The 21020-nt window shown below is 39.0% G+C and overlaps 1 protein-coding gene across 1 annotated transcript; it reads right to left on the reverse strand.

Annotated features, from left to right (window-relative positions):
- Positions 1–18572: 18572 nt before the first annotated feature.
- BTG1 (B-cell translocation gene 1, anti-proliferative) lies at positions 18573–21014 on the reverse strand. Its single transcript, XM_008585943.1, has 2 exons — positions 20815–21014; positions 18573–19891 (listed from the first exon to the last, which is right to left on the reverse strand). Exons 1-2 carry the CDS (start codon positions 20960–20962, stop codon positions 19524–19526), a joined length of 516 nt encoding a protein of 171 aa, XP_008584165.1. The 5' UTR covers positions 20963–21014; the 3' UTR covers positions 18573–19523.
- Between the last annotated feature and the right edge of the window lie 6 nt (positions 21015–21020).

Raw genomic sequence — 21020 nt, forward strand, 5'->3', positions numbered from 1 at the left:
TCCAGTGCGGGCGCGACACTGAGGGTTGCAATCCGTTGCCGGACACAAAAAAAGAAAAAAAAAAAAAAAAAAGACAAGAGGTTTAGGAACAATGAATCACCTGAATTGGCTAAAATGGGCTTAACAGCTTAAAACAAAGTTTAAAAACCTCAAAGTCCCCTTTCAAGAGATCTTCCAGATCTTTTCACATCTAGGATCTTTCCAGAGCCTAACTTCTTTTTCTACTGAACACCTCACTCCACAAGGAGCCATTTTCTCCTTGTTCTTTAGAAAGTTATTATGCACGTGGTTTGTTATAGAAGAGAGAAGATACCAGGAGCTAGCTACATTTACCTTTGAATTAAAATTAAAATTAAAACACTAATCAAGTGAGAAAAAAAATTTTTTTTTTAGAAACAAAGAGATTAAAAAGTTCAGAAAGAAATTTAAAAAACAAAAACAGATTAAATTCTACATTTTTTAAATGAAAAATCAGACATTGCTTGCTATGGTACCATACCTGGAGACTGAATAAATGCAGTACTAGAGACTGAGGATCAGGCCTTAGAATGGAGAAAACACCAAACAAAATACCATACTCTTCCCCCTCAATCATGGAATATTTATAGCCAAAGTTTTACATCGTATGTGTTCACTTTTCATTTCCCCAACTAAGTTGTCCCTGTGGACAAGCTCTTAGCACCTGGCTCCTGAGAAAATGCCCTGAAAACTTTACTGAATGGCTATTCACATTTAGTATCTTTTGACCATTAATCACCACTCAGAGAAAGGCCCTGCAGCCTCCAAAGTAATCAGGCTCTCCAGTTCCCTGAGGTTAATGGGGAAAGGGCATTTGAGAGAGAGAGAGAAGTGGGGAGGGACAGGAAGAAGGAGGATGGAGGAAAAGGGAGAGGAGAAAAAGAAAAGAATCCTATTTTTCCTCAGTTAAAAAAGTAAAGTTACAGGCCATTGAGAAGGTATCCAAAAAGAAAATCAGAAGCAACTTCAACACTCAAGACAGACATAAACGACAGATCTAAAATAAGCTGATGTGTAAATAGCAGGGTATTACACACTTGCTACGACTATCACAAAGTTCTGGAGCTATTCCTGGACACAGATGTGCATGCATGGGCTTGGTCAAGGCCACAGCCCGGTGATGGCAGTAGCAGCCAGTGCTTAAGTGCTTGTTCTTGTGCCGGTCCTACATTAATCCCCACACAGGTATCAACCCATGCAGGATCCCAAATACTCCCTGAGGTGGATATCCTTCTCCAAAATCCTTAGGGCCAATTGTGTTTCTGGAATTTTTCAGATTTTAGAAAAACAATATGGAGCATGTGCCATAAGTATGAACCCCCTCCATGGGAGCTAGAACTCAAATGCATCGGTCCTCCTGCAGCAAAATGTGTGGACAGATACAAAATTAGGATGAAGACCATACATTAAATAGTGTCACATCAGGTCAGGTCAGGTTTTACTGCCAAAAGTGTTTTTGCCAAACGTTGATTTTAAAAAAAAAAAGAATCTGTTTTCAGAGGTTGAATTTTGAACTTGAAGATTGGATGTATTACTGGCTCCATTTCACAGGCAAAGGATGAAGAGCCTTACCTCTTGGCACTGCCAGCTGTGTTTGAGCCAGGATTCAACCAGGAAATCTCTGATTCCGGAGCCTGTGCTTAAAACCCCATTTTCCTGCCTCTCAGGCTGTCTGTGGGTGTCCAGGCAAATGCAGATGTCTCTGAAGTCTTTCTGTCCTAGAGACTTAATCTGCCCTCTCTGTTCCTCATTACTTGTCTAGCAGAAGAGGCAACATCACAGCTTTTGTCTCCTTATTCCCTTAGGAATCTGAGTTTCTGGCCTGACAGACAAAACTGAGAAGGGAAGGGAAGGGAAGGGAAAGGAGGGGAGGAGAGAGGAGAGTGAAGTGGAGGGAGAGGAAAGATGGAAAAGCATGGGGAGAGGAGACAGAGGAAGGGGAGGGGAAAGAGGAGGGAGGAGGAGGAGGGGGAGAGATATAGCAGAGAGAAGGACCTGGAGCCTGGGATCAAGAAATGACCAAAGATTGAAAAATTCTAATAATTCGAGACATCTATGTCTCCTTTATCATCTTACACCTTTGGTAAGGTCTACTGCACAAAGCTGATGCCTTCTTTGAGTGATGTTTGCAGAAATGAAAATGAGGCTGAGTTTCCCATCTAGGTAGCATGCAAGGAGGACAGCACAGGCAGATTGGTCAAACGGTCAACAAATGGCCCCAATCCAGCAGATGAAGGGTTCAAGGCCAGAGTTCAGAAGAGAGGCTGTGCTACCTGGGAATGTGCAAAAACTTGAGAATGTCATTGGACTTCATAGGGCCAGAAGAATGGGAGTGTGATCAATCTAACTAAAATTGAGGTAACTTTTTACATGCATACATTAAAATTAGAGCCTCCAATCCAGCAGATGAAGGGTTCAAGGCCAGAGTTCAGAAGAGAGGCTGTGCTACCTGGGAACGTGCAAAAACTTGAGAATGACATTGGACTTCATAGGGCCAGAAGAATGGGAGTGTGATCAATCTAACTAAAATTGAGGTAACTTTTTACATGCATACATTAAAATTAGAGCCTTAGCATTGTTACTCTTACTCTCCCACATTCTAATATGCTTCTCCAGGGAGAGAAAGGAGTGAAGTCTCTAAGTGTACCTGGAATTTCACATAACCCTGAAATGCCCATGGGAGTGTATGATTTGTGAATGTTGCTTTTGCCATGCCTATCAAAGCAGGAAAATGGTTGAGACCCATTGTTTATGTTTTTAATTCAAAATCTTCATGGCTAAACTTGAGCTTGGTAGCCCAACTAATAACAACATCAAAATCAAATCCACAGCTATCAATGTCTTGCCTGGGCACAGAAGCTTCAGTGTCTATCTTCTGTCCTTTGAACCAGGGCAGCCTGCCCTATAATGAGTCCTTCTGCTCTAGTATCTTGGGTGACAAGTTCATATACTGGCATTTGAACTAGGTCTAAGGTTAAAGGGGGATTTAAATATTACCCCTTCTTTCTGTAATGTAAGGCTCAATTTGCTACTTTGTCATTTTTAAACATTCTGGCTTTTGGTACTTTACCACCAACATAAAGCTGATGCCTTGTCCATTTGCCTCACCTGTTTTCAACAAGAAATGAGATCGCAATCCCAACGAGAGCCCCTGAGCACAGGAGGCACTTCCTAACTGTTGGTAATTTGAAAAGCTCATGAAGAATTTCCTGGTTCATAACTTTTCTTTGTCAAGTGCTTTAGTTTAAATCAAAAGGTATAAGCCTGTGTTTTGCCTAGTACTATATCCTAAATTTTTCCCCTATGTTTTCTTCTAGGAGTTCTATAGTGTCAGGTCTTATATTTAAGTCTTTAATCCATTTTGAGTTGGTTTTGGTATATGGCAAGATGTACAGGTCTAGTTTCATTCTTCTACACATGGATGTCCGGTTTTCCCAGCATCATTTCCTAAAGAGGCTGTCCTTTCCCCAATGTATGTTCTTCGTGCTTCTGTTGAAGATCAGCTGACTGTAAGTATGTTGGTAGATTTGTGGGTTCTCTATTTTGTTCCATTTGTTCATGTGTCTGTTTTTATGCCAATACCATGCTGTTTTGATTATTATAGCTTTGTAGTATAGTTTGAAGTCAGGTAGTGTAATGCCACTGGCTTTTCTCTCTTTTTTGGCTAATGGGGTCTTTTGTTGTTCCGTATGAATGTTAGGATTTTTTTTCTATTTCTGTGAAGTATGTCATTGGTATTTTGATGGGGATTGAATTGAATCTGTAGATTTCTTTAGGTATTATCGACATTTTCAAAATGTTAATTCTTCCAATCCATGAACATGGAAAGTCTTTTCATCATTTTGTGTCCTCTTTAATTTCTTTCAGCAGTGTTTTGTAGTTCTCATTGTAGACATCTTTCACCTCCTCAGTTAAATTTATTCCTAGGTATTTTATTCTTTTGGTAGTTACTGCAAGTGGGCTTGTTTTCTTGATTTCATTTTCTGCTTATTCATTGTTGGTGCATAAAAAACTCAGGTAACAAAAGGAAAAGTAAACAAATTAGATTATATCAAACTAAAAACCTTCTGCACAGCAAAGGAAACAATTAACAGAGTGAAAAGAAAACCTAAAGAATGGGAGAAAATATCTGCAAGCTATACATCTGACAAGGGATTAATATCCGGAATATACAAGGAACTCAAACAACTTAGTAAAAAAATAATAATCCAATTAAAAAATGGGCAAAGAAGCTGAATAGACATTTCTCAAATGAAGATATAAAAACGGCCAACAAGTATATGAAAAAATGCTCAACATCATTAATCATCAGGGAAATGCAAATCAAAACCATACTTAGATAACATCTCACCCCAGTTAGACTATTATCAAAAAGCCAGAGAGTAACAAATGCTGGCAAAGATGCAGAGAAAGGGGAACCCTCCTACACTGTTGGTGGAACTGTAGATTAGTGCAGCCCTTGTGGAAAACAGTAGGGAGGTTTTTCAAACAACTACGGATAAGAACTACCATACAATCCAGCAATACCACTATTGGGTATATACCCAAAGGGATGGAAATCATTGTGTTGAAGGGATACCTGCACTCCCATATTTATAGCAGCTCTATTTACAGTAGCCAAGGTATGGAATAAACATAAATGCCCATAGATGGAAAACTAAATAAGGAAAATGTGGTATATATACACAATGGAATACTATTTAGACATAAAAAAAAGAATGAAATTCTGCCATTTGCAGCTACATGGATGAACTTGGAGAAAATCGTGTTAAGTGAAACAAGCCAGGCACAGAAAGAGAAATATTGCACGTCCTCACTCATAAGTGGGAGTAGGAGAGAAGGAAAGGAAGAAAAGAAGGCAGGCAGGAAGGAAGGAGTGACAGTAATGTGTTGAACTTTCAGAAGGAGAGAACAGAACTGTGGTTATTAGAGGTGGGAAAGGGGGAGAAGAAAAAGAGAGGGGACTAGTGAGAAATTGGTTAATGGACACAAGGAATGACTACATTCTGTAATGATGAACATGCTAATTCCTGATTTCATCATCTCACATTGTACACAGGTATTGATAGTCAACTCTCACCCCACAAATATGCTTAATCAATTACTTTTCAATTAAAAAAGAAAAGATAAGGCTTTGCATGTTATGTATACAGGAGCATACTTTTCTGGTGCGATGACAGAAGGTGGCAAAGGAAGTATTTTTTCTCTCTCTCTGTAACTTTCTTTTATTCAAAATTGGTGGCCAGGCATCAGAATAAGCCATATTTTAAAAGGAAAGGAAGAAAGAAAGAAAAACCCATATTATCCTCATTAGTATAGTGGTAGGGGGAAAAATATATATTTAAAAAACTAATCGGCATATTTTTTTCCCTGCACTAATTTAAGAAAGGCAACAGCATAACATGTGACCCACAAATGTATGCAGAAATCTTCCTTTTGCACCACTTCTTCAATTTTACTCTTTCCAACGCTAACTCTCTACCCACCCTACTCTCCTAGCAAGCACATATGAAACACACCCACACACATACACACAAGTCTGTATTTTGTTCCCCTGAAATAAATTTCTAGTGAAAGTTTTCCCAGGAAAAAATACCATATATTAGACCAGAAGGCTGTACTCAAGATTATGAAATATATTTTTGCTCTTACAATACCCCCTAAAACCTTGAACTATGAAATAGTCAACTAAGTGACTTCACTTAAATTAGCTTTATCATAAATTATTGCCTAACACAAAGTGTTACACCAAATTACTGAGTTTAGAAATGTTTCTCCAACCACACATTTAGATGTTTTTATTTCATTCTACACAGCAGAGTATTTTCCTATATAAGTTGACAAGTTCAGCACAAGTGGGTGGAAACAAGAAAAACAAAGGGACACATTAAGAAATTTAGGCATAACTTTTCTCATGAAGAAAAAAAGGACAAAAACACCTTTCAAAGCCAGAGAATCATAGCCAGCATTTTGACAAGAAAATGAACTTTGATCCGCACTGATGCATCTGAGAAATCTTCTGGGAGAAATACCATAGATTATTGTGACAAATTATTAGCAGATCACAAGCATATTGTCACTATCTGTATCCATGGTACTGAGTTTCAAATCAATGTGGTTATTTTACTTGTATTCCTCAATGTAACATTAGAGAATTTTGGTTGTGGGCCTATCATCATCAGGTAAACACGGGTTGAACACCCCCCCCCCCAAAAACCCCGCCCCCCGGAGGCAAGGCAAAAAAAAAAAAAAAAAAAAAATCCAAAATTCAAAATCCAAAAGTTTTTGAGTGCTAACATGATGCTTAAGGGAAATGCTTATTAGAGCACTTCGAATTTCAGATTTTGAGATTAGGGATGTTCAACAGGTATAATGCAAATACAGCATTCTAAAATCCCCCAAAAATCTGAAACCCGAAACACTTCTGGTCCCAAGCATTTCGGAAAAAAAGATACTCAACCTGTGTACATATTAGTGTTGAAGATAATTTGACAGGATAGGACTAATCAGCATTTACAAGAACAAATTTGGGGTTGAAGAGTCTATTTAAATGACCCTAGGGCCGGCCCGTGGCTCACTCTCGGTAGAGTGCGGTGCTAATAACACCAAGGCCACGGGTTCGGATCCCATATAGGGATGGCCAGTTAGCTCACTGGGTGAGCGTGGTACTGACAACACCAAGCCGAGGGTTAAGATCCCCTTACCGGTCATCTTTTAAAAAAAATAATAAAAAAATAAAAAAATAAAATAAAATAAAATAAATGACCCTAAAAAAGATCTCATAACATATTTGGTAAATGTTTGTTTTCAATAAAATTTCTAGTTCTGCATGAAATCCCACATATCACTATTGCTTTTCAAAGTGTCGTTCCCTACCTATTTTTCGTTCATTCCCTTCTTCTTTCCCCACAGTCTTATCCCACCATTTTTAGTCCAATGGCAAGAATTATTTGGTTAATATTTATTTGGGAAATTTGAGATGGATCCTTTCCTAAATCCAGAAAGAGATTTCTGCCCCCTTAGCTTTGCTCAGACTCTCAAGAGGGAGAGAATCCGATCGTGATCCGGACTCAGAGTTAACATGCCAAAAGTACACATCCAATTTTTATGCAGCAAGAGGAAGACAACCTAGACTGGATAGATACAGCAAGTTCCAAACTGGAAAGAGTATTTGTACTTCTCAGGCTGGGGAGCATGTGTGGGGTAGAACTTAAGGTGAAATATATTTGAGAAAGTACTGTACCTTTTCAACCATCTTTGATAAGAAAACTGGAGGCAGAAAAACATCCATTTTTATATCTTAACATCAGGGACTTTCTGTAACTCAAGCATAGGCCAGACCTGCCAGCACCTTAAAAAGAGTAAGTGTTCCATGACTTTTGAGTGACTGTATGACGGAAGTAATGTACTCTTGCTTTTATCTCCAGTCCTCACACACAGAAGGCCCGGGGCTCCAAATGATAACAAGACACTGTACTGTAATCTCGGATCTTGTAAGGAACAGGCATTTTGGATAACTGAATTTCCCTGTTATCTAAATGTCAGTAAGAAAACAAAAAGTTTTCAATGCTTGCCTGTTAGCTTCCCTAGCTATACATTCTAACTCATATTGAGCATCTTGCTAAGCCTGTATCATTATACTGAACATCAATTCTCTTTTCATATTTATTATAGAGTTTAAAGAAATCAGACTTGTTTTTTAAACTTCAGGTCTTATCAGCTTGTTTATTATGATTTGCAATTCCCTCTGAAATGGAAAGAAGAAAAAACCTGCTGGGTTTTCTAATAAAGTTGTGCTGATTCCTGTGGCATGCAATAACCAGAAAGCAAGTAAAAAGTGGTAAGGAAAACAACTGTCATAAACCAGGTTAGTTGACATTATAATACAGAGTACCTGAGGATGCTAAATTACAATTAGGTATTTGGTGAGAGATGAGTCTGGAAGGATTTTGGGATTCACTCAATTATTTCAGCACCGCACTCTACCGTCAGCACCACACTCACCCAGTGAGCAAACCGGCCATCCCTATATGGGATCCGAACCCATGGCCTTGGTGTTATCAGCACCGCACTCTACCGAGTGAGCCACGGGCCGGCCCCTTCACTCAATTATTTCAATGGAATGTTCTTTTTCCAGATATCTCCTATGCTGTTTCTCTGGTCTCCTTCAAGTTTCTGCTCAAATGTCACTTATCAGTGAGGCCTTCCCTATTCTACTTAAAATAGCAGCTCTCCTGCCCCACCCCAGCAACTAACTCCCTCCTTCCTTTTCTGCAGGGTCCGTGCACAGTGTTGCTCAACTCCAGGGGGCAATACTCACAGAACCAAAACAGCAGCCCAGCTCCTTAGCACCTGACACCAGCTGATATACATTTCTTTGCTTGTTTACCTCCCTCTCTGAGGGCAGAGATTTTTTTTTTTTTTTTTCTTTTTCGGTACACTGCTATATCTCCAAGTGCCTAGAACAATGCTAGGAACATAACAGGTGCTCAATAAATAGTTATGAAAGAACAATCTGTTAATTTAACTAACCTTAGCATTTTCTAAAGCTCCAGTCTAAGAGTCTCTGACTTTATAGTCTTCCTGTCTAACAGGAAAATCAGACATGAATGCAAACAATGATAATACAATGCAATGGCATCAGAAAGCAGTGCTCAGGGAGGTGATGTGGGTTAGGAGCTGGTGCTGACCTTAGACAAACTTGGATCTAGCCCCAAATTGGCCCATAGCTGTATGACCTCAGGCAAGTTATATAACATCTCTGCACCACAATGTCCTTGAATCAAAGATGACTGTAATAACAAATGTCTACTCTCACAGGCTTCTGACTACGAGTCAGTGAGGGGGTGTGCAGAGGTGCTTAGCACACTCCTGGCACTCAGGAATTCTGCAGTAAGTGCCCGCAGCATGAGGACAGAATTTCACGGAAGAAGAGCAGCGGAACAGGGTATCTAAAGCTGTCTGGTGGCACAGGGAAAACTTGCCAGGGAGAGGACTGAAGTAGGAGTGAAGGGAAAACTGTCTTCAACATGCGTACAGTGCAACATCACATGTGCTTAATGCATGAAATTTCTTCTTAAAAATGAAAACTGAACCTACTAGTAATATCAATGTGTTATCAGAGCAGTGGCCTCTCCAATTGAAAATGGATTACTGACAAGTCTTTCCACTAACTGAATCTTCACTTATTTGCCATTCTTTCTAAAATGGAATGTAGGAAAACAAAAAACAAACAAACAAACAAACAAACAAACCCAGCCAACTGACACTGCAACATTAGGTATTATTGCCCTGGGAAAGAAATGTCTGTAAACCATCCACCCCCACCACCACCACCATCATGACCCATCACTGCTTTGGCAGCAGAGGCTTTGATAAACAGAACACATTGCCCTTCTCAAGAAAAACGTTACTTCAAGATCTGGTTCCAGATTAGGTTCCAAACTAGAACCCTAAACCTATAGGAAAAAAAGGAGTAAACCCCCTTTTTCAATCAACAGTAGATTATCTCCTTTCTCTATTCCCAAACTCATTAAGAACAGTCCTTTTAGGACAAGTCTCTCTGTCTCTGATTCAAGAATCTTTAAAGACAGTGACATATAACTCTGGAGTTGAATCAATTTCACAACTAATCATGCTGTAACTTAGGTCAATAACTAACTACAATTTGGCAACCGGTGTTGAGAATTTTGAGATGAAAGGAAGGGTTCAAGGCAGGACTTGGCTATATACCCAGGCTTGACATTTGCCCCCTCTTATCATCTGCAAAATCTACTACAGAGTGACAATCAGGCTAAGGGATTAAAGAGGGGGGGGGAGAGAGGTATTATGTAAATTTGGCATTATCACAATCTTTTTCAAATGATCAAGATTCTAGAGTTTAGGCCTAATAATAAACAAGCTCAGTAAGCTTGTGAGTCAGGGATGGGGATATGACTCAGATTTTACTACTCACTTTAAGGACTAAAAAGCCATAGCAAATCGGGCAGGGATGTACTACATTAGTAACCACTAAATCATAACTAGTTGAAAGGCAACAGTTTCTTCTGGCGACAATTTGTTTCACGTTTAAAGTAAACATTGCCGCATGTTTAGGAAGCAAAAATAAAGTTACAAAAGGAGAGGAAAAACAACTCATTTCTAATTTGAGTCCTGGCTCTACAATAATATTTCTTAATCAAATTTTAAGTGCCCCCAAAGGGAATTTTCTGGAGTGGAAGAAATGTTCTATCTCTTGATCAGGGTGTGCATTATAAGGGTATGCAAAATTCCTTGAACTCTATGCATTTAACTGTATAGATTTTTACATCAATTTAGAGAAAAAAAAAATCTAAGCAGCTCATACCTTGAAAGTTATGTCTAGGAGGTACTTACACTCCAAATGTAAACCTGGAATGAAACTATTTTTTAATTATATTTAAACAAAAATTCTCGGGCCGGCCCGTGGCTCACTCGGTAGAGTGCAGTGCTGATAACACCAAGGCCCCGGGTTCGGATCCCACATAGGGATGGCCGGTTCGCTCACTGGCTGAGCGTGGTGCTGACAACACCAAGCCGAGGGTTAAGATCCCCTTACCGGTCATCTTTAAAAAAAAAAAAAAAATTCTTTGCAAAAAATGACAAGTGCTATAGCACTTTTTTCCCACAAAAAAATGTGGAAAACATTCAAAATATGTTTGAATTGTGTTGTTTCATACACCATGAAAGTGATTCTAATCTAGCAGATCACATTAAAACCTGTTTTTTCATGCCAAACCTTTAAACATGAAATAGTTCTTAATATCTATACCAGAACAAATCATATAATGTAGCAGTCTGGAAAACACACTCTTTTTTGTTTGGGTCTCTTTTGGACTGAATAAGCTGTTCTAACTCCTTGATATGTTCACTAGGAAGTAGACACACTGCTGGTTGCCAAGGCCATAAAGAGATAATACTGTTATCATGGCCTATAAAAGAGAGATGGCCGTTATGTCCTGGCTGATGCCTGTAGTCTGTGTTTAATTATTAATAGCACCCCTTTTACTCTCCAGTGTCATAGTTTGGTTGATAAATTTATTGATCAAATTATATGGTCACTGTACCTATAAAGCCCCACAATTGGCCTCACTACCTTTAATCGACCCCCCATCCCAGTTGTGCTAGTCTTTGTCCAACCTTTCCCATTAACAATCACTCTCCAGCCAGAGTCTGTGCATACTGTCCTTTGGCCTGTCTTCTCCACTTAAACCCCTACTCATACATCAGATCTCAGCTCAAGTGTCCCTTCCTCTGGGAAACTTTTCTATGGCAGTCATACCTCTCTATTGCAGCTCTTATGATACCACCTCACCACTTTCCTTGCCTTTGCATGTTTCAGATCCAGCCCAACTTTTACATTTGTTTGGTAACTCTCTCTCTCTGCCACTAGGCTCTAAGCTCCTTGAAGGCAGGGACAGTGATTATGTTTGCAACCTCAGTGCTTAGCACAGTACTAGGCACATAGAGGGACCCAATAATTATTTGTCAATAAGTACTTGTTTACTGAATGTGAGAGATATAGTTGATAGATATAGGAAGAAACACCAGTCATATTTTAACCATCGGAAAAAAAAAAAAAAAAGAAAAAAACCCAAGGAGACTTAGAGAATTTATAGACTTAAAGTGGAGTGGATAAAACACAAGAATCTGGGAGTTAGGGGGAAAGAGCTGTATCTAATGTTTCAATATTACATAAGCATTCCATCCTTAACTCTACAACCATAACTACTGTCTCAAGGGATAACTATTCTGACAACACTGGCCATCTAAACCTTGTTTTAATTAGTTCTAAACTCTTACATCACAATCTTAAACATTTTTAGGAGCACACTGACTGATTTATAAGACTACACACAACTCCAAGCAGGGCCTGACTCATACAGGGGCTTTAAGATGCAAGACTTCTGAAAGGGTCAAAGCAAATTTTGCCTATAAGCCTCTTGAGGTTCTTTTAAGAATGGGGCCCTTTGTTTCCTATAGTATAGCAAAATAAATTGGCACAAAGCTCTGCTAACTGATTATCTACTTCACTTGAGGTATGTGGTAAAGCTATATAACCCAGCAGCAAGCTACCATAAGGCTATCTTCACATAGAAAAACTGACTTGAATTTAAACCAAAAGAATCTGTGTTCTCTGACTCATTTATGACTGACTAGGGGAAATCAATTACATTATTAGGGATTCAAGCAAACTTTGCATCAGGTTACATCACAAGAAGAAACTCAAATCCAAACTGATACTTTATAAAAAGGCTGTTTTCTTTGCAGTAAAGGAAGTGCTCACACCACTTTAGATTAAGAAGAGATTGAGAACCAGAGTTCTGTTTGAAAACCACTGTTTGAAAATCTCTTGCACAAGTATGGCCAAATACAAATGGCTTGAAGGACTGCAAACCCTGGGAAAAGTCAACTTACTTCATATAGCAAAGGATTGTCATGAGGATTAAACAACATAATGGATGCAAACGTGCTTTTACAGGGCTACATTGTCGTACGTATGTGGTAGCATTACTCCATCTCTCAACTTCAAGTATCTTCAATACAGACAAAGGATCTAAAGGATTCCTTTTTTTATTTTTTACTCAGAAAATAGGTTAATCTTGCCATATTAAGGACCCAGCTCAGCAAAGTCTGTAAAGTAAATATGCAAGGCCTGGTTTATCTGTATTTCCATGCTTCAAACGGGGGAGCACTTTCCTTCCTATACTATTTCAAAAACACAAGCACTTTTCTTGCTATTGGCTGAAGCAGAGTTTCAAGAAACTCCAAACACAATCATACTATAATCAAATTTTCAAAAAGCCAAGAAAACAGTCTGCTATACTTAAATGGCCTCCATGATAGGGTATTCAAATTCCAAGAATTCAACCACTCATTGGTTACATGTTTTCATGTTTCTTTGATCTTAATGACAAATTTGTTTATCCCCATTTCTACATACAGAGTGATGAGTTCAGAGAAACTAAGTAACTGGCCTGAAGTCACAAGCTGGTATAGGCCAGGATTCCAAGTCACTCCTTTGAGTCTATAACTAGTATTCTTTACACTAAATCCCAACTGCCTCTCAAAGAAAGAAGCCTTGTTGTAAACAGTTATATGTACCCTGGGCATGGAGAAAGTTTCAAGGCTGAAAATGATCAAGATGGCCAACTAGAAGGGCCGGCCCGGTGGCGCACTGCTACGGTGCGTCGCTTGGGAGCGCGGCGGCGCTCCCGCCGAGGGTTCGGATCCCACATACAGACCGGTTCCCGCTCACTGGCTGAGCGAGGTGTGGGCGCGACACCGAGGGTTGCGATCCCGTTGCTGGTCCCGGTTCGGTACGGGCGCGACACTGAGGGTTGCGATCCGTTGCCGGACACGAAAAAAGACAAAAAGGAAAAAAAAAAAAAGATGGCCAACTAGCAATGCCAACTTAAAACGCATGTTCCAACACATACAACAAGGTAAATAAATCATACAACATAATATACCAACAGTTAGTAGCTTGGGTTCTGGGGTCAGAAAGGCCTGAGTTCAAGTTGTGGATTAGCTGTTTACCAGCTGTTTGGCTTTGGGGCAAATTACTTAAGCTCTCTTAGCCTCAGTTATCTATCCATAAAATGAAAATTAAAAAATACTGGCTTACCTGCCAACTTCACCCAGTTTTTGGAAGGTTGAACAAGAATATATTTTGTTAACGTGAAGGCTCACAAGTGTAATTTATAGGATATACAACTCCATTTAGTCTATTGACTTGAGGGGACAAAACTACTGTAAATCAAGAAAGCTAGAAAATGTATTCAATCCTGGCTATACCACAATTGTCAAGTCTAATCATTTTAGTCATATGCCTATTTATAAACTCTTCAAGTCCAATTTGTTAGTCATGTTTTCTTCTAAAAATTTAGGGATGGCTTAGAACAAGAGGGAAAAGATACTTCTGGCTAAAGCATAATTGCTAAAATTAATTTATCAATTATCTGCAACTTCGAGAATTCAGTACTCTTACGACCATGCATATCAATGTTACAAAGACCCTAACATTTTAAAAGAAAATTTCTAAGAAACATAAAATGTGAATTTTAACACATAGCAACACATAGTGGAATACATAAGAGTATAAAGACTTTTGAATTGGTGCACTTAATCTTGGAAATCTGTTGGCTGTAAAAAAAGACAATTTTATAAATAAGGATTTATGCAGATAAGCTAAAATTATATAAGCAACCTTCTTTGTATTGCTAAAACAGCTTCTCATTTTTAAGACATCACTTAAAGAACATAATAATTACAAGTTATTCTTGGGAGAACACTCAACTACTAGTGATAATCTAAAGAAACAGTCTCTGAATATTTTTGATCATGTACCCTATCAATAAAATTTTCAGCGTATCCCCAATTTATGTATATTTGTTTCTAAAATGTTATATTTGTTTATAAAATGTACCATGTGCTTTTGCATACACATGAAAACACATGTAAAAATATTTTAAAAGAATGACATAAATTAATTGGAGATGACCATCTAGAGAATCATTCAAAGCAAATGTACCCATGGGTGAATATGTCTTCTACCAATATTACAATTTGAAATTTTGAGTGGTGTTTGATGAAATATTTTCCAAACACAGGAATCAAGTTAACTCAACTTTTCCAGTCTAGAGATTCCTATTGTGACGTTGGATGACCGGCCTACACTTAATCACTCTTCTGTTACCAGAAATGGGGTCACAAATGGCCTTCACAACTTAAAGGTATAAGGAAAGAGGCTATAATCACTAAGTAGTTTATAACAGACAGCTTAAAAAATATACTCCCTTTATAAAATACTGAGAGACAAAGGCATAACCACCCTGTTTGAATTTCTTTAAAAACACTTTCAGTATGCTTTATTATGCTTCCCATTCACACCTCCCCCAAGGGTTAGTTTCCAACCAGATGGCCATAAACTTATACTACCACTTTGACCTGCACGTTCACAGAAACAAATTGAGTGCAGGCTTTGCCCCAGATTCATGAATTGCAGAATCCTACAGTAGTGATTCCCAAACTCTCCAACCAAAATATTGTGCTGTACAAGCCTCTCTTGATGTACACACCTATTACCACAGCAAATGAATTTTTATCACCAAACCTTTACATTCCTCCCTTTTCAGCTAAGTTTTCCACTTTTCATTTCCCCCCATCTTTTCCCTTTTTATCCAAACCTAGACTGAAATCATTTCATCCTTCAGCATCAGTGCTCCCTATAAGCAGACAAAACTCCCTAAAGAACACTGCATCTTCAACAATAAAATTATAAATATCATGGTCATAAAAAGTTAGAAGTTTAAATCCAAAATGTTTCTTAAGATTATGCAACCATGAGATAACAGGAAGCATTAAAAAAAAAAAAAATTGGAATCCTCAGAATCAAAGCCTTACCATTTTTTTTATTCCTATGTTTGACACATTAAGCAACACAAAAAGAAATTGATAAACCAATTTAAAACTGTAATCAAAAAAATGGGTACCAATTATACTCCACAAATTATTGAGCAAATGGTATACACCCTCACTATTAATACAATCTGAGGCTTACTTGTTTAGGAGCATCTCAAAAATACAAAATTTAGTATCTTGCTTAACAATGTTTCTTCACTTTGCTAGTCTCAGCAAAAAATAGAAAGATCTATAGATACAGGGTACTACAAAAAGTTCATTGAAAGATTCATATTACTTTTTAATTCCATTTTTTCAGACTTTTTTAAGTACCCTTGTATTAAAATAAATGATTTAAGAACTCAGTTAAAGCAGCTTAGTCTGGTGAGTAGTATAAACTACACTATTATAAAAAGAATCTTTTTAATACTGTTATATTATATTCCAAACACAAAAATAAACTACTATACTGACAGCAGCCATATATAAAAGTTCAACTGCAAAGACTGAGAAATGTCTAAACCATTTGCAGTCTGTATACCATTCCTTCAGACAAATAAAAAAATCTATTCAGCCTTAGTCAATCCAAGATATCCTTTTTGAAGTCCCCTGTTCTCAGATAAAACTATTGACAAATTCTCTCCATATAACTTATCAAGAACATCTTATCACACCATCTGAAACAGGAGTGAAAAGGGGAAAGGAAATATCTTTTAACTTCCATATGCAAAATACAGCTTCAAAAAAAAAAAATACGACTTCAGGTATCACACTTCTCTTCTGTAAAGAAGAAGGAGAGAAAGTATCAGAAATGTTAAAAATCACCCAGGGAAAAGTCTAATAGCGTATTTTGTTCTTAAGATTGTTGTTCTTAAGATTAAAGGGTGTCTGGAAACCTTTAGTCATTAAACACTAGACGTCAAGAATACTGCTTCCTTCCTTTTAACTTGTAGGCCAGTTCCATAATCTATAACATCTACACTATACAAAATTAATTACTTGCAACATGTAAGTTATAGTGACTTAAGGAAACCATTTGTGCAATTTGTACCAGAAAGCCATTTTCTGGCAGCCTTTTCTGTCTGTTATTAAAGAAATATTGCGAATAAGGGTAAGGACGTGTGATTCCCACACATTATCCTGCATGAACTATAATAACTTTTGGTATACAATCCACTTCAAACCTTGTTTCAGCAGTACAGAGTGAGACACCACTTACATTTGGAGAGAAGGAAATAATTTTAAAACTACCTGTTAAAGCTTAGAAAGTAACATTCTTCAAACTTATTGCCAATAGTAACAATGAATTCCTGGTGCCAATGGCAACTAATGATTTTGAAAGTAGTCATCCTTTCTTAAAAGAATTTCCAATAAACTTATTTTTTAACTCAGGCAGTGTAAAACCTTTTAAAATTATACCACTAGAAGAAAAAATACATAACTGGTATAAATGACTACATGCAGAGATCTGGCACACACCTGCATGTGCATACAGCAGACACTTGTGTTTTTGTCAAAACAGCTAGGCAAAACATTCCCCAGAAGCAGTGAACGAGAAATATCAAACAGCTAGTATACTGAACACATAGGCTCAGCTCAATTGTCTGGGGAATCTAAGGTTAATGTCACAGGAAACAGCTGGATGCTAGAGTGATGTTTGCAAGCCTTTTAAAGAACTGCTTAATAAACAGCTCTTCACATGACAGACATCACCTGAACTCTAAAATTAACATTAAGTTCTCTTCCCACCAAATTCTTTAAAGTACCAAAAAGTCTGATGTCAAGATTTTCAAAAACAATTCTGTACTTGAGAAAAGGTTTTTATGACCAAAAAAGTTTTAGTTACTAAAATATATTCCTCAACTCTCTTGAAGTCATCCTCACTTCCCTTTGGGCCCCAGTGATTTAGTACGCCAAGCTTTATCAGTTACATAGCTTCAAAGGAGTTACTAGATGAAATGCAGTTGGTAAACAATTGCAGTTGGGGTGAGACCAGTTTAAAAACTGTACTAACACTTGTTTTTATTGTAATTCGAATTTGAAAAACTGAGGGGCTTTTCACAGGACAGATTGAAAAATAGAACCATTAACAATTTAGCAAGAGTAGTCCTTGTGTTGCCATTATAAGAATTCAAACTCCCAAGAATAGCCTGCCAATAAAGTACACACGCATCATTTGTATTCTAAATACCTACATGTTTAACTCTGAATTCCTGTGTAGTCTACAGAATCAGAATAATTTAATTTTACAGGTAGAAATATATTCTCAAATTTGGGATTACTGATTTCAAGTAACTACTTTAGTAATTTGGATTGTATATTTTCAGTGTGAACACGTTTACATGTATACCATAGAAAAAAAAATTTTTTTAAAGCCACTATATGGTAAGTTACTTAACCGTGTAGAACAAAACTCAAATTTTTCCATCACTGAAAAACCACGTTATCCTCAACTACCAAATTACCGACAAGTCTTTTATTATGTGGGGTGGTGGAGTAACCAACATTAGAGCTTTCTTAATGTTCATTTAGGTTCTTAGAATTTATCAGCAATAAGTCCTGAAAATGAGGAATCAAAAAAGTCAGCATTTCAACTTCTGAGAATAAAAGTTCATAAACATACCTTTTGTTGAATTCCAGCTTAAGTGATTTTTATGTAAATCTTGCAGGTGATGAAAAGCAAAAAGCAACCAATTTCTCTGCAGTGATTAGCCTGTTCTTTATGACTATGGTTCACCTGCCCCTGGGGATTTTCTAATTGAACAAGGAATCCATGGGGCAAAATAATTGTTTTTCAAAGGTGGGCCAAAATGGAACATATATCTTCACTTCCACAGGAAAGCAATGAAATATAATCCTTTGAGTATCACTTTTTTGGTAGATGTTACCTTTGTCTGTTATCCTCATTTTCATGAGATCATTAGCCTGTGATGTGTCCATGTTTTGACTTGTTTTTTAAAAAAAGTGTTACTCCCGTGTTTCCTCTAATACCTAAATATGTATACACAAATCATTCCTCATCAAATGTTTTTTCAGCATGACAGTGTGCAATTGACATTCACATAGCTTGTAGAACCTGTCTTCTGAGAAAAAGTCCTTTTAGCTGAACCTCTATAATCATGACAAGAGATTGATTAAAATGCCAAGATAAGAAACAATTTATTATAGAGAAGAAAAATTTCTCATCCAAAATATAGAAATCTGTACAACTTTGCCACAATCAATATACATGAACTGTACAAATTTACACCAGTTCATAATTTACCAAATAAAAGATGACTAACAAAGTTCACAAAATAGATGGTGGTTTGTGGAAAAGACTTTTACCCAATTCAGTACAAGGAAAGTTACAAACCAGACCTCCACTTTCTAAAAATAAGAAGTTTACTCAGTCTTAGAAAACTACAAGCTAGCAAATGTACAGAGAGCTGGCTGGTGCTAACACCACAGTTGAGACAGTGTCTTTTTTAAGGGTCTTTTTAAAAGCCTGTTTCCCATGGTAGATTCTGGTCACTTGCTACTTTCAAGGCCAAAAACACAATACAAGATCTGACCATTTCCCCAGGTCATGCTTACTCGTTTGTCTTTATGTACATTTATACATATTTAAGTGCTAGGTAAAAGTCTTGTCATAAAATTTCCAGTACTACCATGTTTTAAAACGTTGAGCTTTCCTATTGAGCTGCCAAAAAGATTAAGGACAACAATTTTCAAGTGTCATAGTGCAAATTCCTCTGCAAGATCTACTGCAGAGAAAGGTTCTTTGAAATACAGAATTTCATTAAATGAATTGGTGTAAAAGTTAGGTATAATATCTGGGAGAAACTGAAAAACACCCTAGGACTTCACTCCCTAGCAAGTAAAGTGATAATTTACTTGGACTCACAGGCTATTAAATCACTGAAAGGTACTGTCCACACTATGGCACTGTCACTTAAAAAAATTTTTTACCACTCTATCTTGTGCCAGATCTTCACAGCTGTGACATGGTTTAAATTCCATAATCCATCCCCAAGAGGAGCCCACCCAAAGCAAAAATCAAATTTATCCATCCATTATAAGATGATGCATCCATAGACTATATCTTAACCTGATACAGTCATCATATTGTAGTTTTTGGAAGGGCTTGTTCTGCCCAAGAGAAGTTCCTCCTTACAGCTGATTCTGCTGTCTACCATTTGCACGTTGGTGCCGTTTTGAGTGCTACCTCCTGCTGGTGAGGCTTCATACAGCACACAGATCGAACCATCCTCTCCAATTCTGTAGGACACTTCGTAGGGGTCAACCCAGAGTGTGAGTTCACTTGGGAGAAGCCTGAACAGCTCCTGACTGCTCAGTCCAATCCGCTGCGCTGCCTGTCCAATCAGAGGATCCATTTTATGGTTGATGCGAATACAACGGTAACCTGATCCCTTGCACGGCTTTTCTGGGAACCAGTGATGTTTATAATGTTCTACAGAAGAAAAGAAGAACAGAGAAACAAAGCTTAGATCGTTACTGTTTCTTCCACTGGCTTCTTTGAAGAGCCAAAATGAAAACTATCAACTTTTTAAAATTTCCAGGATTGCACTCGCTTTGAGTGTGAGGGGATGGGGAAAGACCGGGCAGGGTTTTAGAAATAACCCAGCAATACGGGACAAAACAATTTCCAGGAACCAACCGGTTGAGCCGCCAAAACAGGAATGAGGCGCGCAGCCTCGGCCAGTCGGGCAGCCGGAGGGCACCGGCGACCAGGCGGGAACCTGTTTACTTTCTCCACCCCACCACAGCCGCACACAATAGAGTTTATGGCTTTGGAGGAGCGAAGCGCCACCGGACTGTTAACCCCGAAGGGAAGAAAAACAAGCAACCCTAAACCACGCTCTGCGAAGGGCTGTAATTGCGCCAGTGACAAATCCGATGATTAATGGGCAGGGGCAGTAGGCGCGGGGAGACTGCACGTCCGTCCCGAGCAGGGTCCGGGGTGGTGGCGCGGCTTCCACCCCGGGGCCAGGTCGCCCCGCCGACCCTGCAACGGTTGGAGGGCGTTGGGAGAAGAGGCGTCGAACCAACCCCAACCCCGCGGCTCCTTTGTCCCCATAGCCGCCGACGGTTCTCGGACCTCAGCTCCCGCCTCGATCGGCTTTAGTTTCTTTGTTGTGTGTGTGTTTTCTTCTCCCGTCCGCTTGCCAGCCGAGGGGAGGGGGCGCCCTCAGCCCAGCCCCCAAAGCCTCACCAGAACCCGCCGTTAGCGGCCACCCGGGTCCCGCGGCGGGACCCGAGCGCAGCCGGCCCGGGCCGCTGCCGAGAACCTTCCGGTCCCAACAGTCCAGCCCCAGCCCGGAGTGTGGGGGTCCACGTCCCCCCGGGGCCCCTCGCTCCCCGCGCCCGGCTCACCTGCCAGCAGCTCCTGCAGGCTCTGGCTGAAGGTCTGCAGCTGTCGCTCGCTCGTGAGCCCCTTGGTGCGGAGGAACTTAGAGATGAAGGACACGGCGGCAGCGATCTCGCCTATCATGGTGGCAGCCCGAGAGTAGAAGGGATGCATGGGGGCGGCCGGAGCGAGCGACCCGGAGCGGCCGGGGCTCGGCGGCGCGGCCCCGACG

This window comes from Galeopterus variegatus, unplaced genomic scaffold (genome assembly GCF_000696425.1).
Source record: "Galeopterus variegatus unplaced genomic scaffold, G_variegatus-3.0.2 Scaffold3769, whole genome shotgun sequence".
Taxonomy (NCBI): domain Eukaryota; kingdom Metazoa; phylum Chordata; class Mammalia; order Dermoptera; family Cynocephalidae; genus Galeopterus; species Galeopterus variegatus.

Bases quoted from the DNA above. Each gene is read 5' to 3' on its own strand.
- BTG1 (XM_008585943.1), bottom strand. From the start codon at position 20,962: ATGCATCCCTTCTACTCTCGGGCTGCCACCATGATAGGCGAGATCGCT. The intron at 19,892-20,814 runs GTGAGCCGGGCG...TTTCTTCTGTAG, and splicing joins CCTGCAGGAGCTGCTGGCAG to AACATTATAAACATCACTGG.